This window comes from Heterocephalus glaber, unplaced genomic scaffold, assembly GCF_053883595.1.
Source record: "Heterocephalus glaber isolate CG9 unplaced genomic scaffold, H.glaber_assembly_v1.0 deba00001538, whole genome shotgun sequence".
NCBI lineage: Eukaryota > Metazoa > Chordata > Mammalia > Rodentia > Bathyergidae > Heterocephalus > Heterocephalus glaber.
The window spans coordinates 38,460,067-38,485,852 of NW_028258333.1; the positions used below are offsets into that span (position 1 = coordinate 38,460,067).

The window sequence follows — 25,786 nt, forward strand, 5'->3', positions numbered from 1 at the left end:
ATGGTAGCTTTTTTTTTTTTTTAAGCTACAAAGGAAAAAAATTGTTAGTGCTGAATGATTAGATTTGGGAACAAGGAGAAAGTATCCTTTCTTTTGTGGTAAGATGTATATGTATCAGCTAAGTATAGCTTGGTATAGGATCACAGACTTTTTAACATTTTTCTTCATAGCACTTTGAATTTTTAAAATTCATTTGTAACGTCTTTATTAAAGTCAGTTCTTTGTAGTGTTTGATATGAAGAATTAAGATTTGTCCATTATTGAAGGAAAAATTAGTGCAGTGCACAGACACAGACTGATAAAGGTTATGCAGTACATGCATGTGTTCTGTATTCAGAGTTGTATTTGTGGAAAGCTTTAATGCTCTGGCTTTTTGTCCTGCAGATTGCTAGTGCAACTACTGCTCCATCGATCCCTTCACATCTGTCTCCTGGTTTACGTGATGTGGCTCTTCGTTGTTTAGAACTTCAACCTCAGGACAGACCTCCATCAAGAGAGCTACTGAAGCATCCAGTCTTCCGTACTACATGGTAGCCAATTATAAAATAAACTATAATAGAGACTGGATGCTCAACAAGGAAAAAAAAACTTGTGGGGAACCACATTGATAATCTGCTGGCCATCATGCCACTGAACAGCTATGATAAGGCCAGTGGGGAACCCTTACCTAAGTATGTGATTGACAAATCATGATCTGTACCTAAGCTCAATATGCAAAAGTCTACAACTTGTGCAGAAAATGTAAACTGTGCCTTTCAAAGAACTGGCCCTAGGTAAACAGGAAAGCAATGAAGTTTGCATGACTAAATAACAGAAGCATAATATTTTTGGAGCACTTTTTCAGCAATATTAGCAGCTGAGGGGCTCAGGATCTGTTTTAATGTTTCAATTATTCTATTTTTTTTCGTGATCACAAGCAGGGGGTTCTGTAATTCCGTTCAGTTTTTTGGTCACTGGCTATAAAAATCAGTATCTGCCTCTTTTAGGTCAAAGTATGCTATGAGTAGCAGTAAATACATATATTTTTTAAAGGTGATGACTTCATGATCCACCGTTGACCTTTATTTTTTTAATGCCTGGCAGTTGTGATTCATTGTGCATTTTACTGTTGGCCCATTCATTTCGTTTCTGGAAATTATGGTTCTGTATTTTCATTTCACCTCCACTTTTGTTTAATATTCAGGGAAAGGTGGTCTTTTCAAACTAGAAAAAAATAGAAGTAGGTGTGAACTAGACTTTATTAAATATCTTGCTACTGCAAGAGTTTTTAAATACAGATTTCATTTTTTAAAAGTTGGAATATAATAAAGTACTGCCTACATTGAATGAGTCACTGCTCTTGCTGGGCAGATTAAATATGAATTAGCAAAATCAACTGTCTTTTGTGATACAGCTCACAACCAAGTGGAAGATTACCTTGAAACTTATTTGAATTTTGTTAATATGTCAGTTTCTTTGCTAAACTGTAGGAAACTTCACACCATTTAAGTCTTACTGTATATGTAACAGCCCATCACTCACCATTACCATTGAGTATAACAAGTAACTATTTTCCTTCTACCATGCATCATCTTTTTTTACACTATACCTGCCTGATAGATAATTAAAGAAAAGTTAATATATTCAAGTACCAATCAGTAATGTTTTTAACAATAAATTTGCTTTGAACTTAGAAAATATGTTCAGAAAAAAAATGAAATTGAGTTTCATTTACATATCAGTTCTTTGGGTGTTGCACAATTATTTAAATGGTTTTAGTCTGGAGATGAATTCAGATGCATGGAATCCTGGAGGAAAATTGTAGCTCTTTTATCCTTTCTGTGTGTGTGAGTCTTTTAAATCAAGTACTGATTATTAAATATATCTTTGAGATGTTAAGTTTTAACTCTTCAGACGCCAGTGTGAAATAGAATTGGCTATTCTCAAAGACTCAGGATAAACTAAATAAGCTATATAGAGTACATTTAAAATGTACAACACAATTTGGAAGTAAAATAAGTTACAAGAGAAGTTTACATGATATATTGCATATAATTTTTAAAAAGCAGTTTTTTATGTGATTGTGTTTCTTAGTGAAATTTTACATTCCTTTTTTTGGAAGATTGGCAATATTCGAAGAGTTAAAAGTAGTACAGAAATGTGAAGTTTGGTAGTTCTAAATGTGTTGTATTTGACTTTTTTTTTGACAAGTTAGAATTTTCACAGTTCTAATAAGATTACTTCCAAGTCTCTCATGTACAAGCTTTAAAGGACACACTCTTGCCATTTTATGTACTGGAAAATCATTGGTCAGATTAACATGGCGTCTGACAGAAATCTAAACTGTATAAACTGAGGAACCTCAGCTAATCAGTATTACTTTGTAGATCACCATGCCCACCACATTTCAAACTCAAACTGTCTCTAGATGTCAAAATCCATTGTGTTTGAGTTTGTTTGCAGTTCCCTCAGCTTGCTGGTAATTGTGGTGTTTTGTTTTTTGTTTTGTTTTCAATGCAAATGTGATGTAATATTCTTATTTTCTTTGGATCAAAGCTGGACTGAAAATTGTATTGTGTAATTATTTTTGTGTTCTTAATGTTATTTGGTACTCGAGTTGTAAATAACGTCTACTGCTGTTTATTCCAGTTTCTACTACCTCAGGTGTCCTATAGATTTTTCTTCTACCAAAGTTCACTTTCACAATGAAATTATATTTGCTGTGTGACTATGATTCCTAAGACTTCCAGGGCTTAAGGGCTAACTTCTAGTAGCACCTTACTGTGTAAGCAAATGTTAAAAAAAGAAAAAAAATCTCCGGGTTAAGAAAATTTGGCTTAAATGTATCCTTTGTTATTTTAAATATATTGAGATATTTTAATTAAAATTTTTACCCCATTGAACCAATTTTATAGTATTTGTACCTATTTTGGTGTTTTGTCTTTATAGTAAATAAAAGTTTTTGAACAAATTTAATTGTTACTTTTGGGTCTTTTTAAATAATTTCATACTTACAAAAAGGCTGCAAGATCTCCACAAATAATTCCTACATACTCTTCACCCAAAGACCCCAGTCGTGTTTCTCCAGCTGCCCAATTAAGTTCTTTTTAGCAAGAGAATCCAAACCAAGATCACATGTTGCTCTTAGTGTCACATTTCTTAATTTTCATTCAATTCAGAGCCATTTCTTAGTTCTTCCTTGACCTTCATGGCTTTAATTTTTTTAACGCTTACAGGTTATTGTTTCATAGAAGCTCCTCAGTTTGAGTTTGTATGGTGCTTCCTAATTAGATTCAGAGCATGCAGTTTTGGCTGAAACATTACAGAGCTGATGCTGTCTTCTTCTCAGCACATCATAGCAGAAGGCTAGGAGGTCCATTTGTCCCACTGCCGGTGAGACTGTGATGGCCTCCAAAGGTACTCTCTTTACAGTTAATACTTTTACGTAAGTATTCCGTGGAGGCAGCATTCAAACTGTTCAGTGCTCTCTGCTTTTAATTTTCTTAGCTGAATTATTACTTTGATGGTTTTCAGATGACTTATTTCTTTCATTTCTTTTATATTGTATTGACATTTTGCTATTAGGAAGAGTTTTCTCCCATTTATTTGCCGATATCATGTATTTGGTCAAGTTGTATATTTGATGAGCTTGTGAGGGTCAGCCATTATTTGAACAGCCGCATACTTTCAGCCCCATCTTAGGCATTTTCTGCTTTGGTCCTTGGACAAGCCATTTTGTCCAAAGAGTCCTGATTCCTTTGATGGAAAATGATGTTTAAAAAGCAAGATCAGTCCAACATTTATATCAAACATTACTACCATATTATGTACAATTTTATATATTAAATAAAATTTAAAAGTTCAATTAAGAATCAGGGCCAGGGATTAGCTCAGTGGCACCATGCCTGCCTTCCAAGCGCAAAAGAAAAGCAGAAGCAAAGAACAGGTGAAACAAAAAACAAAATGTCACATCTAAATCCAACTGTACCAATGATTATATTAAATGATACAGTATGTAAAAAGTTAAAAAAAAAATCTTTCAGTGTTCATACACTCATTACTACCGGGTATCTTTGTTCCCAGGACTTCTACATAGAGCTAGAATATATGTGTGTATATACACAGCTTTGCACATAAATGCTGATACATCTAAATTGTACACATGTGAGAGTACTGTGTGATGTTTCAGTATGTATATACATTGTGCATCATTCAAATCAGGGTAAACCTATCAAGAACATTTCTTTATGGTGAAATTTAAAATCTTACATATGACATCATTTATTGTCATCCTACTGTGTAATAGTATACTGTCTAATTATAACTTAGTACCCATTGATTACCATCTGTCCATCCCTTCTCCCTGATAACCACCTTTCTACTTTAAACTGCCATAAGATCAACTATTTTAGATTCTGTACAAGAGTGATCAGGCAGTACTTGTCTTTCTGTGCCTGGCTTATTTCATTTAACAATGATTGCCAGATACATCCATATTGTAATAAATGACAGGATTTCATTTGTTTTTTAAATGGCTGAATAATACTGTATGTACCACATTCTCCTTATCCATTCAGTTAACGGACATGTAGGTTCATTGCATGTCTTGGCTGTTATGAATTGTGCTACAATAAGTATGGGAATGCAAATGTCTCTGACATACTGATTTCCTGTCCTTTAGCTATATATCCAGGAGTAGGACTGCTGCTGGTCATATAGTAGCTGCAAAGATTTCATTTTCTTAAAGAAGTTTGGTTCAAAGCAAAATTGGGTGGAGGCAGAGAGATTACCCTCTGCCTTCACAGACAGCCTTCCTCACAACATCTAAGGGCTTTTTGACAAACCCTCTTTAAGATATTTTTATTCTTCAATGAAAATTGTACCTCTTTAACATCTGTTTTATGCAGTTTGTGCAGTCTTGCTTTGCACATCTGTACAGGTAAAACGACTAAGTAGATATTTATTTTAAGGGGCAAATGCTTCATGCCTCAAATTGCTTTTCCCATAATACTGAAATGCTTATTAGTGTTTTGTGTTTTGTTTTGTTGTTTGAGACAAGAAAGCATCAGTTTACCTTAAAGTCAGTTTGTGTGGGAGAGGAAGGATAGAAGATGAAATAGGCACAAGGAGATATTGAAGAATCTTTGGCAAGGAGTGGCACGGTCTATTTGTATTAGAAAAATCACTCTTGCAGCATCCTGAAGAAAGAAATGAGGCAATACAAGAGCTGCAGAGAAAGTGAGACTGCAATTGCAGTGTCTGGATGAGAGAGGTGCGTGTGAAAGTGGCTTGACTACGCAGAGATGCTTTTTTCACCCACATGAGAAAAGCCCAGAAGTTGGCAGTGTGAGGATTAGGCCTACACTCAGCAATGTTTGCTGTGTTTTATCTTTCTATTCCACTCTCCTTTTTATGAGGCTTCTATCTTAGGCTCCACCCTTGACCCTCAATTTATAATCCAGGAAAAAAAAAGAAAAATGAAAAGATTGGTTTTTTTGTTTGGAAAACACAAATTTTCCTAAAAATCCTTAGCATATGTCCCCCTAAAGCATCATATGCTCATATGTGAAGCTTTTCAGAGGTGGCTGGATCTAGAGTGTGTGATGCTGGGATTAAGGATGTGATGCTAGGATTGATTCATAGTGCAATGGTAGGATTAAGGGTGTCACATCCTGGGTGTGAGTACTACCCACTCTAGAATATAAGGGACAGAAAGAGTGCTGCTGTTGTTGCCACTTGTTGCTTGCTTCTTCACTACTTCATTATTTTGCTGCCTTCTGCCCGCCATGAACTGTTTCTCTTCAGTATCCCTCTGCCGTGCCACCCTGCCAGTCAACTATGAACTGAAACCTCTACAAACTGTGAGCTTTCCTCTTTCAACTTTGGGTGTAAGGTATTTTTGTCTCAGCAACAAGAAAAGTAAGACACATTTTCACTCATTTATTAGCTTTCCATCACTATGACAAAATGCCTGACACAAAGGTTTACACTGGCTCACAGTTTCAGAGGTTTCAGTCCATGGTGAACTGACTCCACTGCTTTTGGGCCTGTGGCAAGGCAGAAACATGACAGAGGGATGTGGTGGATCAAAGCTGCCCACCTCATAGCAGCTGGGAAGCAGAGAGGAAAAGAGCCAGAAAGGAAGGGGCCAAGGATAAGATACGGTCCCCAAGATCACACCTCCATAACCCACTCTCTTCAACTAGGCCCCACCTTCTAAATTTCCATTATCTCTCAATACATCAAATTATGATCTCATCAATGAGTTAATCCACTGATGAATTTAGAGTAATCACAGCCCAATCACCTGAAAGCCCTACCTCTTAAACGGGAGTTTAAGAAGAATGGACATCAGGCAGGCAACCTTATAGCATCTACCACAATGAGTGGTAGTGGGTAATAGTGGCTAGGAATACTCAAGGTGAATGTTTAGTGAGAAGAAACGACTAAGACCACACCTTGGATGAAGACAGATTTAAAATACAGGCAGAAAGGAAGCAGAACAGTAGATGAAAGAGACCAGAGATCACATTTAGAAAACTAGGAAAACATGAAGTAAAGGAAATCATGAGGAGAGAATGTTTTAAAGAGAGGTGTTGTAATCTGGATGTAGAATGTCTCTAGAAAATCTTATGTGCTCAGAGGTGGGGCTTTTGGAAGATGACTGGATCATGGGAGAACTATAATCATTGGTAAATTCATTCAGTGGTGAATTTAGCAACCGAGTAGACTGTCTGGAGGAGGGGCCTATTTGGAAGAGGCAAGGACTGAGTGTGTAACCTAAAAGATTATCTCTCGCCCTGATTCCATCCCTTTCTCTTTCCTGGTCGCCATGATATCAGTAGCCATTTATCCCTTGTAGCCAGCCCACCATGCCTGGACTGAGACCTCCGAAACCGTGAGCCAAAATAAACCTCTCCTCTAAATTGTGAGTGTTTGGTATTGTGTCTCAGTGACAAGAAAAGTGACTAAAACAAAAAGTATAAAAACAGCATGGTACTGGCAAAGAAACAGACCTGAGGACCAGTGGAACAGATTAGAAGAGGCAGAAACAACTCCAGACACACTCACCCACCTCATCTTTGACAAAGGAGCCAAACACCCTCACTGGAGGAAAGATAGCCTCTTTAATAAATAGTGCTGGAAAAATTGGATTTCAACTTGCCACAGATTAAAACTAGACCTATATCACTCACCATGCACTAAACTAAAATTGAAATGGATTAAAGATCTAAATATTAAAACCAAAATGCTGAACCAGCTGGAACAGAGGTTAGGTAGAACTCTTGAAGACATTAGCATAGGAAAAGAGTTCATGAACAAAACCTCAGTTGCCCCTGAACTAGCACAAACAATCAACTGGGATCTCTTATTAAAAAGCTTCTGAACAGCAAGAGAAACCACCAACAGTGTGAAGAGACAACCCACAATGTGGGAAAAATTTTTCACCTGCTGTTCCTCAGTAAGTAAAAGGTCTATCGAGAATCTATAAAAAACTTAAAAAAATCAGACCTCCCAAATTTAAAGATCCAATCTGAAAATGGGCATCTGAAATGAAAAGACATTTCTCAGACAAAGAAGTAGAAATAGCAAATAAACATGAAAAAATGTTCCACATCACTGATCATTCAAGAGATGCAAATGGAAACAATGCTGAGATTCCATCTCACCCCAGAAAGAATGGCTGCTATCATGAAATCAACCAATAACAAATGCTGGCAGGGCTGTGGGGAAAAAGGAACCCTGCTCCACCGCTGGTGGGAGTGTAGACTGGTGCAACCAGTGTGGAAATCAGTATGGAGATACCTCAAAGAACTAGGACTGGAAGTCCCATTTGACCCTGCTATTCCACGCTGGGGATCTTCCCCAAAGATTTGAAAGAATCATACCACAGTGATATATGTGCACCCATGTTCATAGCAGCACAGTTTGTGATAGCTAAAACTTGGAAACAGCCCAAATGCCCATCAACTGGAGACTGGATAAAGAAAATGTGGGGTTTTTTTAATAAAATGGAGTACTACTCAGTCATAAGAGAAATTAGAGACATTTATAGCTAAATGGATGCACATTGAGGTGATACTCTTGTGTGAAATAAATAGGACACATGTGTAAATACCAAATAGTTTCTCTAGTGTGAGAAACTGAAAGTGTAAATAAGGACTAAAAGGTATAATAGATAATGTGAAATAGGAAGAAAAGGGGCAAAGGGGAAGGGGAAGTGGGAGGGGTAGGGGAAAGGAAAGAAGGGAGTGGAATGAATATGAGAAAATGAAAAAATGGAAACAAAGTCTTTGTTAATAGGGAGGGCAGGCGAATGGGGAAAAAATAAGAATCAAGAGCAATTATGTAGGGCCTGGGATTTAGCTCAGTGATTCCGCCGCCTGCCTTGCAAGTGCAAGGACCCGAGTTTGATCCCCAGTACCAAAAAAAAAAAAAAAAATCAAAAAAACAAAAGAGAGATTATGTAAAGGTGCCAATTTCCAATGATGAATGTAACTGTACTACTGTATACCTAAAATGTACCAATAGACTTAATATTTTAAAAAAAGAAAAAATAGCCAAAAAATAAAAAATAAAACAAAAAGTAATTTCAAAAGACATAAGGGGCTGGGGATTTAGGTCAGTGGTGCCGCCGCCTGCCTCACAAGCAAGCACAAGGTCCCCAGTTTGATCCCTGGTCCCCCCCCCCAAAAAAGACACAAGCATCAGGTCAGATAAGGACTAATAACCTCAGAAAGTGAATAGCAAGGACTATTCTTCAGTCATTGGAACAGACTAAAAGAAGCAAGATTGTATTTGGTTAAGTGTAAAAGGGAAGTGTGGATATGGATATGATGTGCATGACCTAGTCAAAAAGATTGTCTAAGAATAAGAGTGGAGGAAGTGGTGTAGAGGGAGCAAGGACTCAAGAGGAGGAAACAAATAATCAGAAGAGCTGAAAAGTCAGCTCTCTGGATTCCTCACCTGTCACTTTCTCATCACCAAGCCACGCCCCCAGCCATTGCTATTTCCCAGAATAGGCATAGTCTCTCTTGCCATCCAACATCCTCTGCCAGGTCATTTGATTCACTCCCACTTATTAAGACTTCAGCTGAATTCCTCTAGGAAGTCACCCTTACCCAGGCTGAGTGAGATGGCTCTCTCCTATAATACCTTACCATCCACAAGTCAGCTTCTTCTGGCTCATCCTCTGCTGCACTATAATGATTGTATCACTTATATCTTACTCTATAAGGGAGTTTTGCAGCCATAGAAACAGAATCTTACTTCTTTGTTCTCTGTGATGAACACAGAAGCTGAAATATGCTCAACTTAAGTTAGTTTAACTAAATGGCAAGGAGAAACTATAAACTAAAATTATTCTTGATTTCTAAATTCAATAAAATATTTTAAGAAATAACTGAAGAGAACAGGTTCCTAAGTGTACATCTCTAGTGAGATATATTCAAAGGATAAAAAATTCAAAAAGATAGTTTTGGTGGTATAATTTTGAAATTGTCTCATGTAGAATAGAATAGAATTAAGTATATTGATATTTTTGAGAAACAGTGTTTTCATTGTGGAAGAAAGGGAGATACAAATATGAATGTGAGAAGGTAGAAAAGAATCAAGTGATATTAAATTTCAATTGGAAATTTACTCATGACTTGAAGGGGGCTTGTTTTTTTGTGTGTGTTTTGTTTTGTGTTTTGTTTTCTGGGACTGGGGAGTCGATCCCAAGGCCTTCACATTGAGTTACATCCCAGGCTCTTTTTTATTTTTCATTTTGAGACTGATTCTTGATAACTTACTTAATTGCCCAGGTTGGGCTCAAGCTTGGAATCCTCCTGTCTCAACCTCCCAGCGTTCCTGGATTATAGATGTATACAACTCATGTCCAGCTGTGATTTTTAAAATATAGTTTTGAGTAACTGTGCACATGTTTCCTAAATCTTAGCTTCTAAGTAAAAGGAAATGGGTCCTATATGAATAGCTATTCCTGATCTGGGCCAATACAACAGAAAATAAGCCTAGTACATTCTGTTGTTCTGAAAGCACATAGTGCTCAAAAATTAATGGTTAGGGCCAGGAATTTAGCTCAGTGGTTCCAGTGCCTGCCGCACAAGCACAAGGTCCAAAGTTTGATCTCCGGTACAAAAAATAATAATAATAATAATGGTGATACGTCAAAAAGAACACAGCTTGACAGAGCTGCTACACCATAAGTTTGGGACATTTAGCCAATTGGAATAATAACATTAACACACTGGTTTAAAAAGATCCATAAGTGGGCCGGGGATTTAGCTCAGTGGTTCTGCCACCTGCCTCACAAGCACAAGGACCTGAGTTCGATCTGCAGTACCAAAAAAAAAAAAAAATCTATATGTTAGTCAACTTTACATCGCTGTGAAAAAATACCTGAGATAAACAATGAAAGGAGGAAATGTTTACTTTGACTCAGTTTTGGGTTTTCTGTCCATGGTGACTTGTCGCCATTGTTTTTGGGTCTGTGGTGAGGCAGCATATCACAGAGGAAATGCATGTTAGAGGAGGCCTATTTATCTCATGGTAACTGGAAAGCAAAGACAGAGGAAGGAAAGCGAGAGGCTGAGGGCACACCCCGAATTACCAAACTTTCTTCCACTATCCCCTACCTCCTAAGGGTTCCACTATCTCCCAGCCGTGCTACACAGCAAGCCAAGCTGTTAATACGTGGGGCTTTCAGGGACACCTCAGATCCAGACTACCGCAATCCATGAGTCCACAGTAACTACCAGAAGTTAAGGGGTGGGAAAAGGAAAAGAAAAATTGTGTTTTATAGAAAAATACCAGTCAACACCTATCAAATAAATACAGAAAAGGTGATAGAATTAGAAATGGATCATTTTGTGACCGCCAGTGCAACTGACTAAAGCAAGAATCCTCATCGATGCTCAAATCATTTATTGAATTGTTGCTGGGAAACAAGACAGTCATATACCCATAGAGCCTCACTCCACAGACTAATAAGTACAAAGGGAAAACTATCTCCCCTGGTGGTCTGTTAGTTGCCACTTGAAATTTTTGTTTTATTTTTTCATAAAAAAAGAAAATAATGGACACAGTTAGCATCAACAATAGTGGGACAACCTGAAACTAAACAGGGTGTGTGTGTACATGTGTGTGCGTGTGTGTGTGTGTACCAAAACTGTTTCAGTTGAATTGAATTATGAAGAAATCAGAAAACTGTAGAACATGGTTCATTATGCAAGACAAGAGGCCTGTAAGTTTTATATCATGAAAAATAGATAAAAGCAAGAGGTATATTAAATTAGACTAAGTTAAAATAGAATAAATCCAATGTGTAAATTTTGATCCAAATTTTAAAAGCAAATAAAATAGCAAACAGCCACAAAAAACATTTTTAGAACAGAGAAATTTAAATATGGGCTATATGTTTGTGATACTGAATAAATGTCCTTTTTTTGTTGTTGTTATAAATGTTCATTTTAAAAGATGTGATCATGGTATTGGAAATATGTAGAAAAATGCCATTTTGGGGAAGCTAAAATGACTGGAATTTACAAGGTAAAAATACATATAGCATGTATATATGCATAGATATACATATATGTATGTCAGAGAAGAGGGGTAATATTGAAAAATGTTAACCTAGATAAAAGATGATTGTTCATTGTGCTTTTCTGTAGGTTAGAAATTTTCAAAATAAAAGTTAGAAAGTATTTCTAAATTTGCATATTTTTGATTTGACTTATTTCCTTTTTGTATGATACCTTGATTTCCTTTTTCTGTCCTTTTCTTTTCTGGGCCTGAATTTCTGTATTTCAACTGACAATTCAGCCTTCATTAATTGACCATCAATGGAAGAATTACTTTTATAATTATGCAATATCCAGTAGAGGGCAGCAGGATAAATTCCAACGTAGGAATGATCTTCATGTACTGACTTGGGCAATATTTTAAATAACTTGTGTACCTCACCCTTAAGAATAGAACAGAAGGGCCGAGGATTTAGCTCAGTGGTTTCGTCGCCTGTTGCACAAGTGCAAGGACCCGAGTTCGATCCCCAGTACAAAAAAAAAAAAGAACAGAAATTTCATTGTTCTTATAAAACTGGGGGAGGGGGAGGGGGAGGGGGAGGGGGGAGGGGGAGGGGGAGGGGGAGGGGGAGGGGGAGGGGGAGGGGGAGGGGGAGGGGGAGGGGGAGGGGGAGGGGGAGGGGGAGGCTTAAGGAAATCACTAAAAAGCCAGCTCTCCAGTCTAAAAACCTAAGTTTGATGTTTATTTCTTAACAGAATGTTCCTACTAAATACCCTGACCCCCTTAAAATAGTCTGTAAAAAAAGGAGACTGTATTGAGAAACATGATGCCATCTTTCCTGGTCTCCTGTTCTCAGACCACTTTGCTTCCAGCTGGATATTTATCCATCCACAAATCCATTCATCCACCTATCCTTCCAATCATCCTGCCAATCACTATTGCTTGGGGTTTTCCCATTCTCTTAATTCTAGCTTGTGCCGTTCTTAAGAACCTTCAATGCCTATCTGATGTCTACTACTTTAAGTATCAATGTTTTCCAATTACTCTGACTCAAACTTTATTTCTCACTATTCCTAACACAGTATTTCTGCTTTATTATCCTCATTGCTTTATTATCCTTTTTTATTCTTATTGCTTGAACTCACTGTGCTCCACCCCAGCTTAGCCCCTTTGCTCTGCCAGTCCTTCTCAAACTTTCTAGTCTCACAATTTAGGACTAACTGCTGCCACAGAATCTTCCAGCGGGCACAAAAAGTCAACACAGTCAGTTGTGTACTACACAATTCAACGGAACATCACACACACTACAATCTTTCCATTTTGTGAATATACTGCACTTATGTTCCAGTAGATGGCAGTAGAGTAGTTGGAGGAAAATGGAGCTTTTGCTAATTCACACAAAAGTAACAGAAACTGTTTTTTCCTACTTTTTACACGCTATTTTGGGTCATGGAGCACAAAATAACCGAAAAAAATACTTAAGGGGCCGGGGATTTAGCTCAGTGGTTCTGCCGCCTGCCTCGCAAGGGCAAGGCCCCGAGTTCGATCCCCGGTACCAAAAAAATACGTGGGGCCTAACTTCATTAATAGTCCACATATACATGCAATTCATAGAATTGGAATTAATTTTATCACCTGATGAAATGCCTTGTCACATCCGTTCCTTCCCAAAATTTTGAATCATAATATGCGATTCTAACACAATTATCAAACATTTTTGTCTTCAGTTACTAAAAAACTTTTTTAAAACTGTGGGCTAGGAGTACAGAACAATCATAGAGCATATGCTTAATTGGCATGGGGAAGGTCCTGAATTCAATCACTAGCACCAAAAAACAAAACAAAACAAAATTAAAGAACCCTGAAAGATCTGGTTCTAAAAATTATCAAAAGCTCCTAAATAACTTTTGTTATGTGGCTTTTTTTTTTGGTACCAGGGATCGAACTCCGGTCCTTGCGCTTGCGCAGCAGGCTTCAAAACCACTGAGCTAAATCCGTGGCCCTATGTGTCTTTTATCTGTAGAAATTTACTATATTAATATCCAATATTAAAATCGACAAATTTTTAAATATTTACATATTAACTATTAGAAATAATAAAAATCTACTAGACGTTAAAATAGATAACATTTTCATGAAAAATAGATGTATTCCACTCCCCTAATAGAAGTGGCATTTTTTTAATGTTTTCAAGTCTATCCAATTTTTGCCTTAATAAAAGACAGTTGTATTCTTGTATTTGCTTCTGTGTTCAATTTGTCTTATCACACATCATGTAAGCTCTGGAAAACTACTCTGTACTGTTGTGAAAGAATGAAATTAGAGACAAATAACACTGTTATACTATGGTGAAAATAATTTTGGCTTTGCAGATCACAAAAAAAGATGTAGAGATCTCTAGTAGCACATTTTGAGAACTGTTGCCGGCTGCTCTACTTCCCTTCCATGCCTCTTCTACTCACTTCATTTTGAAGCATTCCCTAACTCTAGTAACTTACACTAAAATTCTATGGTAATATTTAATTTTTCTAAATTATGTTTTCTGAACTAAATTAAAATCTTTTAAAGCTATGCCCCGGCATACACTTGTCAGTGAATAAGTATTTGCTAGTATGTCACCCACATTAGTCAACACATAGCTTCTCAAATAGCCTACAGAATATCCACCATCTCTAAATATCCTCTTTTACAGAAGAGAACTGTGAAGTCAACTCCTACCTCCTGCTTTCTCCCATTCCTCTGTTCCCCAAAACATATACATCAATTTCTTTTGTTGTTGGATCATTCTCATCAGCAGAAAAATCTTTTTGCTACAGGATCTTTTATCAAATTTCTTCTGCCTTTGTCGCCACTTCTCTACCTTCCTTTCAGTAAAATTTATTGAAAGAAATGTGTACAGTTGTTTCCCTTCCCTCACTTCACATTTTTCCCCCTCAACTCATTCAAATACATGTTTAAATCTACCACTAAAACTGTTTTTGATCAAGCCATCAAGGGTCTGCACTTTTGGAAACTACTCCACGTATGTTCTTTTTTTTCTGAAATAATCTACTCAGGTGGTCTGGCTGAAGCCTCTAATTTTATCTCTATGGCTTGGAGCTCCAGATGTGAATATTCAACTAATACTTTGACATTTTTCATAAGCATTTCAAAACTTCACACTACCACATCTAATCCACCAACAAGACTTATCAGCTCCTCCTCCAAAATATAATCCTAATCCACCCACCCACTCTAGTCCAAACTACCACCACGAGCTCTTGCTTAAACTCCTGAATTAGCTTTCTAATTGACCTTCCTGGTGGGAGTGACTGCCTAACTGTTCTCCATCTAATACATAATAAAATTGATCTTTTAAAACTATGACTCAGATCTTATCATCCTCACATTTAAAAACCTTCATTGGTTTCCCATTATACAAAGAATACCTTAACAGCATCAACAAGATTTAGTCTCCTCAATTTGTCCCTGACTTCACCCTTTCCCATTCCCTTACCACGTTCCAGCCACATTGGCCTTCCCTTTCCCTTGCTTAAACAGGTGAGAGGAACTTCAGAACCTTTGCATTTCTATTCAGAGAATTTCCCCACAGATTTCCCCAACTGTGTTGACTTCTTGTCAGGTAGGTCTCAGGCGTTTGTGTCATTGCCTTATCCAATGTTGCTAGCCTTATTCTTAACCCGGGCGACCCACATAAAGACAGCAGGGTGACAGCAGGAAATAGATGACATATACACAATGTAAGACAATTTAAGAACTGTATAAAGGCACAGACATGGTGAAGGGAAACCACAAAGAGATGGTAAAGAACCATACAGCTAGCAGTAATGGAATGGTTTTTTTGCCTCTAGGATGAAAGAGAGGAAGAGCTAGAAGGCTATCTGAAAAGGACCTTTTGTCAAGATACAGTCAGTTCACAAAGACCTCCACTTCTCTCTCCTCCCTCCCTGAAGTTTCCTGCCAATGTTCCCCAGTGACAGAATTCCATTGACCCAACCAATCATTTCCCCAGGGTGTGGACAGTGGATCTGGAGGGGCTACAAAAGATATCCATCCCACTCTCTTCTCATAACCTTGCCTCATTTTCTTTAGGGCACTGCTTTATGAATTATGCATGTGTTTACTTAAATACTTGTTTACTGCCCAACAGCCTAGGACAGAATAGGTACTCAATAAATTGTTGAAGGATCAAGTTATATCTTATTTTGAGCTCTCAAAATTATAATTCACTAGGGACCCATGCCCTATTTGTGGATTTATAAGATATTGATGCTAAAAATTATCTTACCTATATGGTATTTTTGTGGCTTATAGCACAGGTGGGATTTAAATAGAAAAATACAGCATGCAGGTTCTCATCCTCATTAGAATGGAGTATTTGGGGAAACTGAAAATAACAAGATGTAGGGGAAGAGTCAAGAGGATAATTTGGGACAGCAGCATATCTCCAGACTTACTAGTGCTAACATTTTGCTTGAAATACATGCTACATTATAAAACTGTCTGCCACTCTTCTGTTCCTTATTCATCTGTATTTAAAATTTTATGTAAATCATTAAAGATACAAATGATTTAAAGGACATTATCAAACACCATGACCTAATTAATATTTACAGAACACTAAAGAGTGACAAAATACACTTTTTGACCAAGATAGAGTGCATGCTGAGACATAAAATAAGTCAATACATTTTTAAAAATTGAAATCATTCACCACCTGCCTAGAAAGTACAAAGTCCTGAGTTCGATCCCCAGTAGCAAAAAAAAAAATTTTAAATCAGACATGTTTTCTGACCATAAGAGAATGAAATTAAAAACCATGCCCTACCGAGGTCCTGAGTCGCAGAGAACACGCCGAATCAGCCCGCTGCAGACAGGCAGGCCTGTGCAAGCCCTACCGAGGTCCCCGGTGGCGCGGAATACACGCTGAATCAGCCCGCTGCAGACAGGCAGCCACCTGGTTCCACACTACAAAGACGCAGAGGACACCAGACCACCAGACCAAGGTACTGAGTCCCGCTGTTCCCGGCCCAGAAGTAGGGGCTTCTGAGCCATCGTCCCACTGCTCCTGGTTCAGAGGAAGGGGCTTCCAGGCCACCATCCCTCCCACCACTCCCGGCCCAGAGGGAGGGGCTTCTGAGCCGCCATCCCACTGCTCCTGGTCCAGAGGACGGGGCTTCCCAGCCACCATCCCTCCCGCTGCTCCCAGCCCACAGGAAAGGGCTTTTGGGTCACCATCCCTACCGCTGCTCGTGGCCCCTGGCCCACCGCACCCAGCTCAGAGGAGGTAATCCGTGCAGGTGCTAACAGCCCCCTGCCGCAGTAGAAATGAGAAAACACGTAAATAAGTCTCAAAACCAGACTTCCAGATCACCTACAGCAACCCCAAAGGGAAATGAGATGGAACACTCTGATACTCAACCACCTGGACCCACTGAACTGGCAACAAAAGGGGATCTGGAAAAAATGAAATCAGAAATAATTTCTCAGAAAACAGGAGAAATTGTGCCCCTAGTGCAAGACATGATTAATAAATCTAGAGAAGAGCTCAGGAACATGATGGAATCCCAACATAAGAAACAAATGGAATCCATAAAACAGATGCAAATAGATTTCTAGGACATGAAAAACTCCACTGAAAGTCTACACAGCAGAATGAGCCAATGTGAGGACAGAATTTCAGATATAGAAGATAAGATTGCAATTAGTGACCAGTACAAGAAAAATTGCTTCAAAATTATAAGGGAACATGAGAAATCAATCCAGCAGCTGCTAGATGAGGCAAAGAAGAATAACATAAGACTGATTGGGCTCAATGAAGAAACAGGAGCAAGTGGAGATGACACAAAATTCTCTTCACAGAAATAATGGCAGAAAACTTCCCAAGCATGGGAAAAGAGCTTGACATACAGATAAGTGAGGCATATAGGACTCCAAATATCCTTGACCAAAGAAAATCTACACATAGGCATAGAATTGTTAAGATTCCAGAAACACAACAGAAGAACAAAGTTGTCCAAGCAGTCAGAGAAAAGAAACAAATCACACACAAAGGAAAGCCCATCAGAATCACAGCAGACTTCTCAACACAAACCATCAAGGCAAGAAGAGCTTGGAGTGACATATTCCAAGCCCTAAAAGAAAACAGCCTCCAACACAGATTGATGTACCCTGCAAAACTATCTTTCAAAATGGATGGAGAAATAAGATACTTTCATGACAAAGAGCACCTTAGGAACTTCATGAATACCAAACCAGCACTCCAAAGAATTTTACACAATATCCTAGGAACAGACGTTGAGAATCACAACCCCAGGAAGCAAAGCAGAATCAACCCATCTGGTATGACAAGAAATTAAATGTAAAGGGGGAGAACCCAACAAAAAGAAAAAGTCATGGCAATGACAAGTCAATATGTTTCAGTTATAGCCATCAATGTTAATGGTCTCAATTCACCAATCAAAAGAAATAGACTGGCAGAATGGGTCAAGAAGCAAAATCCAACAATATGTTGCATACAAGAAACACACTTAATTCAAAAGGAAACTCATAGACTGAAAGTTAAAGGGTGGAAAACAATATTCCACGCAACAGGAACCCCCAAAAAAGCAGGAGTAGCTATCCTCTTGGCAGATCAAGTAGATTTCAAACCAACACGGATTAAGAGAGATGAAGAAGGACACTACATCCTTGCAAAGGGAACAATCCAAGAGGAAGAGATGACAATCATAAATATCTATGCACCAAACACTTGTGCACCCAACTATATAAAACAAATACTAACAGACATGAAAAGTCAAATATGCACTAATACAATTGTAGTGGGGGACCTCAACACCCCACTGTCACAAATAGATAGATCAACTAGACTAAAAATAAGTAATGAAATACTAGAACTCAATCGAACTCTTGAACAAATGAACTTAACAGATGTTTACAGAGTCTTCCACCCCACAAAATCAGAATACACATTCTTCTCAGATGCACATGGGTCATTCTCCAAAATAGACTACATGCTCACACATAGAACATGTTTAAGTAAGTGCAATGGAATTGAAGTTATCCCCTGTATATTATCAGACCATAGTGCAATGAAATAGGAGATCCATAGCAAAAGAAACTCAAAAAATTTCATAAACATGTGGAAATTGAACAACACACTTCTGAATAACCAATGGGTCACAGAGGAAATTAGAGAAGAAATCAGACAGTTCCTTCAATTAAATGACAATGACAATACAACATATCGGAATCTATGGGACACAATGAAAGCAGTCTTACGAGGGAAATTCATAGCAGTGAATATGCATATTAGGAAAACAGAATGAGCCCAATTAAACAACCTGATGCTGAACCTCAAGCTTCTAGAAAAAGAAGAGCAGGACAACCCCAAAGCTCATACAAGGGAGGAAATTATAAAGATCAGAGGAGAAATCAATGCAATGGAGACTAAGAGAACAATACAAAAAAATCAATGAAGCCAAGAGTTAGTTCTTCGAAAGAATCAACAAAATTGACAAACCCTTAGCCAACCTTGTGAGAAAAAGGAAAGAAAAGGCCCAAATCCATGCAGTTAGGAATGAAAAGGGTGAAATTACAACAGACCCAGCAGAAATCCAGAGGATCATCAATACCTACTTCCAGAACCTATACGCCAATAAGATGGACAACACTGAAGAAATGGACAGATTCCTAGATACATATGAATTACCAAAGTTGAACGAAGAAGACCTAAAAATTCTGAACAACCCAATATCAACCAATGAAATTGAAAATGTAATTAAAAACTTGTCAATTAAGAAAAGCCCAGGCCCTGTTGGCTTCACTGCTGAATTCTACAAGACATTTAGAGAGGAACTACTGCCACTACTGTTTAAACTCTTCAGTGAAATTGAAAGGGAAGCAATACTCCCAAATTCCTTCCAGGAATCAAGCATCACCTTGATCCCCAAAGCAGAGAAAGACCCAACTGAAAAAGAGAACTATAGGCCAATCTCACTAATGAACATAGATGCAAAAATCCTTAATAAGATAATGGCAAACAGAATGCAGAAGATCATCAAGAAGATCATACACCCTGATCAAGTGGGATTCATCCCAGGGATGCAGGGATGGTTCAATATACGAAAATCAATCAATGTAATACACTATATCAATAGAGGCAAGGACAAAAACCATATGATTATCTCCATAGATGCAGAAAAAGCATTTGACAAAATCCAACATGCATTTATGATAAAAAACCCTATAAAAAATTGGAATAGATGGTCTCTACCTCAAACTGATAGAAGCCATCTATGAAAAACCAACAGCCAATATCAGACTAAATGGTCAAAAACTGAAATCCTTCATACTAAAATCAGGAACAAGACAAGGATGTCCACTATCACCACTCTTGTTCAATATAGTTCTGGAAACATTAGCCACAGCAATTAGACAAGAGAAAGAAATAAAAGGAATAAAGATAGGTAATGAAGAAGTCAAACTGTCATTATTTGCAGATGACATGATACTCTATATAGAAGACCCCAAGAACTCCACCAAAAGTCTTCTAGACTTAATAACCAAATTCAGTCAAGTAGCTGGTTACAAGGTCAACACACAAAAATCAATAGCTTTCCTCTACACCAATGACAGACTCACTGAGAGAGAAATGGGGCAAATAATTCCGTTCACAATAGCATCCAAAAATCTGAAATACCTAGGAATCATCCTAATGAAAGAAATCAAAGACCTCTTCTCTGAAAACTATGGCACTCTGAAAAGAGAGATTGAAGATGATATCAGAAAATGGACAGACATCCCCTGCTCCTGGGTAGGAAGGATTAATAGAGTGAAAATGGCCATACTTCCAAAACTGCTATATAGATTTAATGCAATTCCAATTGAGATCCCAGCAGCATACTTCATAGACCTCAAGAAAACAATCCAAAAATTCATTTGGAGCAAGAAGAGACCCAGAATAGCAAAAGCAATTCTAGGTAACAGAGACATGGCAGGGGGTATCACAATCCCCAACCTGCAACTATACTACCAAGCTACTGTGATAAAAACACCATGGTACTGGCAAAGAAACAGACTTGAGAACCAGTGGAACAGATTAGAAGATGCAGAAACAACGCCAGACACACTCAGCATCTCATCTTTGACAAAGGAGCCAAACACCCTCACTGGAGGAAAGATAGCCTCTTTAATAAATGGTGCTGGAAAAATTGGGCTTCAACTTGCCAAAGATTAAAACTAGACCTGTATCTCTCACCATGCACTAAACTAAAATCAAAATGGATTAAAGATCTAAATATTAAAATAGAAACTCTGAACCAGTTGGAACAGAGGTTAGGTAGAACCTTGAAGACATCGGTGTAGGAAAAGATTTTATGAACAAAACCTTAGTTGCCCGTGAACTAGCACAAACAATCAAGAAATGGGATCTCTTCTTATTAAAAGGCTTCTGCACAGCAAGAGAAACCACCAGCAGTGTGAAGAGACAACCCACAATGTGGGAAAAAATCTTCACCTGCTTTTCCTCAGACAAAGGTCTACTATCTACAGTCTATAAAGAACTTTAAAAAGTCAGACCTCCCAAATTTAAAGACCCAATCAAAAAATGGGCAGCTGAAATGAACAGACATTTCTCAGATAAAGAAGTAGAAACAGCAAATAAATACATGAAAAAATGTTCAACATCACTGGTCATTGGAGAGATGCAAATGAAAACAAGGCTGAGTTTCCACTTCACTCCAGAAAGAATGGCTGCTATCATGAAATCAACCAATAAGAAATGCTGGCGGGGCTGTGGGGAAAGAGGAACCCTGTTCCACTGCTGGTGGGAGTGTAGACTGGTGCAAGCACTGTGGAAATCAGTATGGAGATACCTTAAAGAACTAGGACTGGAAGTCCCATTTGACCCCGCTATTCCACTGCCGGGGATCTTCCCCAAAGAATTAAAAGAATCATACCACAGTGATATATGTGCACCCATGTTCATAGCAGCACAGTTTCTAATAGGTAAAACTTGGAAACAGCCCAAATGCCCATCAACTGGAGACTGGATAACGAAAATGTGGTTTTTTAATAAAATGGAGTACTACTCAGCCATAAAAAATGAGAAATTAGAGACATTTATAGCTAAGTGGATGCACATTGAGGCAATACTCTTAAGTGAAATAAATAGGACACACATGTGTAAATACCGAATAGTTTCTCTGGTGTGAGAAACTGAAAGTGTAAATAAGGACTAAATGTATAATAGGTAACGTGAAATAGGAAGAAAAGGGGCAAAGGGGAAGGAAGTGAGAGGGCTAGGGGAAAGGATAGAAGGGAATGGGATTAATATGAGAAAATGGAAAAATAGGAACAAAATCTTTGTAAATAGGGAGGACTGGAGGGGTGGAAGGGAGTGCTGGGCGAGGGTGAAAAATAAGAACCAAGAGAGACTATGTAAAGGTGCAAATTTCCAATGATGAATGTCATTATATTGTATACCTAAAATGTACCAATGATTAGAATGAATAATCAATAATGGAAAATAGGAAGAAAAGGTCCAAAGGGGTAGGGGTAGTGGGAGGGGCAGGAGAAAAGAAAGAAGGGAAAGGAAAAATGCTGAGAAATGGAAAAAATGGAAATAAAGTCTTTGTAAATAGGGAAGGGTGGAGGGGGTGAAGGGAGGGCTAGGAATGGGGAAAAAATAAGAACCAAGATGCATTATGTAAAGGTACAATTCCCAATGAGAAATGTAATTATGTTGTATACCTACAATGTACCAATAAAAGAATTTAATACAAAAAAAAAGAAATTAAAAACCAAAAGATATCTAGTAATCCTAAATATTTGAAAGTTAGAAACATTTCTAAATAATCTATAGATTAAAGAGCAAGGGAAATTTTATAGTATTTTCTACTGAATGATAATAAAAATACAACTTATTAAAATTCTTGGGATTTGGCTGAAGTAAAGCTTAGATGGAAAGTTATAACTTTGGAATGGGGAAAAAAATAAGAATCAAGATATATTATGTAAATGTACAAATGTCCAATGATGAATGTCATTATATGGTATACCTAAAATATACCAATAAAATTAATTAAAAAATAAACTTAACCTTAGGTAATTATATTAAGAAAGAATAAAGGACTAAAATCAGGGACCAAATACTTTGCTTTAAGAAACTAGGAAAAGAAAAGCAAAATAAGTTCCCAATAAGAGGAAAATATAAAAGAATAAGAATAAGAACAGAAATCACCAAAATAGAAAATAAACAGGGAAAATTGAAGTCAAGGCTGTTTCTTTGAAAAAACTGACAACTTCCTGCTCATGCTTAATAGGAAATAGAACACAAATCATCAAATTCAGGAACAAAAGTGGTTATTACTGTATATAATATAGACAGAAGGACAGTAAGACAGTATATATGAACAACTATGCCTATATTTTGACAACCTAGACCAAAATGAATAAATTTCATAAAAAAATAATTTACCAAACTTGGCGTGAGATAAACAAAAATTTTGAATAGTCTTACATCACTAGAAGAAATTCACTTTGTTATCAAAGAAAGGTACAAGCCCTTATGTTTTCACTGGCAAATTCTATTTGAAAATTTAAAAACACTTCAAAATAGATATAGGATGGCAACAGTAGCATACATATATATATAAAAAACTATAAAGTCTGACCAAAAAGGAACTAATTTAGTAGAATTATCTCAGAATCCAAGGATGATTTAACATTTGACAAGGTGTCACTAATTCACTTTGTTAACAGAAGGCAAGAAGCTATATTGTCATCTCAGTAAGTAGCAGAGAAAAGCACTTGTAATTAATAATTGATCATTCATTACAAATTTAAAGCAGATAAGAATTCTTGGACAGCCAAAAGCAGAACTATAAAAAAGTTCATAAATACATCTACCAGCAAATTACAAAAAATATTAAATTTGAAGGTAATACCTTAGAAATAGAAAAATGAAGTGGACTTGGACAAACTTACCTGGGTAGATTTTCAAGATATACTTTTGAATAAATAAAAGAAATTACAGTTGACCATGGGAGTACATGCCTATAATCCCAGCACTCTGACAGGCTAAGGTAGGAGAATCCCAAGTTTGAGCCTGGCCTGGTTACTTAGTGAGACCCTGACTCAAAATAAAAATTTTAAAAGGGGGGAGTAGCTCATTTTGAAGGCTCTGGGTTCAATCCCCAGTACTGGAAAAAAAAATTTTTTAAGTTGAAAGAAAAAAAATGTAGATACTTATGGCAGCATTTTTAAAACACTCCCACAAATACTATGTCCCATGGGGACATGCACAGGAATGTAAATGCATAGAAATAAGACTGGCAGAAAACACATGTCTGTTTAGGAGAGGATTAAGGAGGATTGGTGGAAGTATGGAGTATCAGGTTTGTTTAAAGAAGACTTCAGGATCATGATTTCATTTGTTCTAGGAAGAATGCAGTTTTCATGACTTTCTTAGCTAAATAAAATTATCATACCATAAATAACCACTGAAAACATACACAAATTTTTCTTCATGTGGCATGTATGAATACATCCTAGAGCTGAATTGACTCCATTTAGTAGGTTCTGTAATATGGACTAACCAGAGTCTGAAGAGAAAGTCTCTAGAGTTTGCCAACATCCTATATATCAGAGTGAAACAGACATTACCAAAACATTTCTCCCCTTTATTTCTTTCAGAATAGAATGAATTATTCCTAAGGCCCCTGAGAATTTTCACTGTATCTGAATGGTACAATTTTGACTTTTTGATTCGCCTTCACTCTCAGGCAAAAATAAGGAAGTCAACTTTTCATCCTGAAAAAAAATATGTGTTGATTTGAAGATTTAGAGATTCTTGTAGTTTGCCCCTATTGGAACTGAGCTTTGTCTAAATTGTGTGTGTGTGTGTGTGTGTGTGTGTGTGTGTGTGTGTGTGTGTGTGTGTGTGTTGAGGAGACAAGTTGGAAGATGGAAAAGTCCTTTCAAATTTCACCTATAAGAGGGACTAATTCCCACCTTACTCTGAGGCTAGAATTAAATATCAAAACTGATAAAAGACATCATTATGGTTGTATCTGGATATTTCCCCAAAGCCTTGTTCAGTCATAGGTGGGGAGTTTCAAAGATGGCTGGATTAGGGTGTGAGAATGTGAATTAAGGGTGTGATAATGGGATTACGTATGTGGATAATATAAGTTCCACCTGGGTATGGGTGGCACCAATTAATAGGCTTGTAGCCTGGATGGAATATAAGGGGACAGAAAAAGCAGGCTGCTGCTTGTTACTTGCTGCCTCCTGCCTGCTTTGCCATGGACTATGTCTCCTCTGCCATGTCACCCTGCCTTGGAGCCAGCCTACTATAGACCAAAACCTTTACAAACTGTGACCTGAGATAAACCTTTCCTCCTTTAACTTTGGGTGTTGGATATTTTGTCTCAGCCACAAGAAAGTACCTGAGACGACATTAAAGAAAACTACAGACAATATTACCCATGAACACAGATGCAAAACCTCTAAGCAAAACTTTGCCAAATAAATCCAAGAATTACTAAAAAGGTGATACTTGAAACTCACCCAGTGACAAAAAAAAGCAGATCAATGGTTGCTGGAAGTTGGGGAAAAACTGCATAGAGGGATTATACAAAGTCATAAAAGAATTTTTGGAAGTGATGGATACATTCACTATCTGGATTATGGTAGTTTCACGGATGTATACGTATGTCAAAAACATCAAATTGTTCATTTTTAAAATGTGCAGTTTATCGTGCACCACCATACCTCAATTAGCTGCTTTAAAAATAAATCTTTGTCCGTGTAGTTTTGCCTCTGGTTGTCTGGAAGAATAAAGAGAAAGCTAGAACGAAAAGGGGCATTACCATATTTTGTTCTTTTATGGTTAGATATTTGCAAATCCCTCACATTGATGACTTTTTGGAAGATGCGTTCGTTCTGTCTGATGGAAGAGCTCGACATCTGCAGTGGGACTGGAATTTGTTCAGGAAGATTCAGGCTGCTGGAAGCAATGGAGAGAAGACAGAGGTTCGGGGCATGGTGTAGAACAAAGGGCAGACGACCTTTGGTCAGAAGACCGGGCCAAGCAGATGCCGACAGCCTCGACCAAGGAAGCGAGCGGTCCACTCCTGGCGCGGCCCTCAGGGGCTGGAGGTCCCGAGGACCCGTGGCGCACAGGCAGGGCTCCTGCGCGTGTCCGCAAAGTCGCTCGCGTCCTGGAGAAAGGAAAGGGGAGCGAGGGTGCTCCTCTCAGCGCGCCTCGGATTCAGCGAGC

General features: G+C 37.8%; 1 protein-coding gene and 1 long non-coding RNA gene across 4 annotated transcripts in view; one reads left to right on the top strand and one right to left on the bottom strand.

Annotated features, from left to right (window-relative positions):
* Map3k1 (mitogen-activated protein kinase kinase kinase 1) overlaps nt 1–2,955 on the top strand; it is a 67,591-nt gene extending 64,636 nt beyond the window's left edge. For all 3 annotated transcript variants that reach the window (XM_004848510.4, XM_087189408.1, XM_087189409.1), the window contains exon 20: nt 385–2,955. In XM_004848510.4, coding sequence (XP_004848567.1) covers nt 385–534 — 150 coding nt within the window. In that variant the 3' untranslated portion in view covers nt 535–2,955. The remainder of the gene's footprint in view (nt 1–384) is intronic.
* On the bottom strand, nt 573–25,449 carry LOC110350087 (uncharacterized). Its single transcript, XR_015442289.1, has 2 exons — nt 25,279–25,449; nt 573–3,735 (listed from the first exon to the last, which is right to left on the bottom strand). It is a non-coding gene; the product is annotated as an uncharacterized LOC110350087 (long non-coding RNA).
* Between the last annotated feature and the right edge of the window lie 337 nt (nt 25,450–25,786).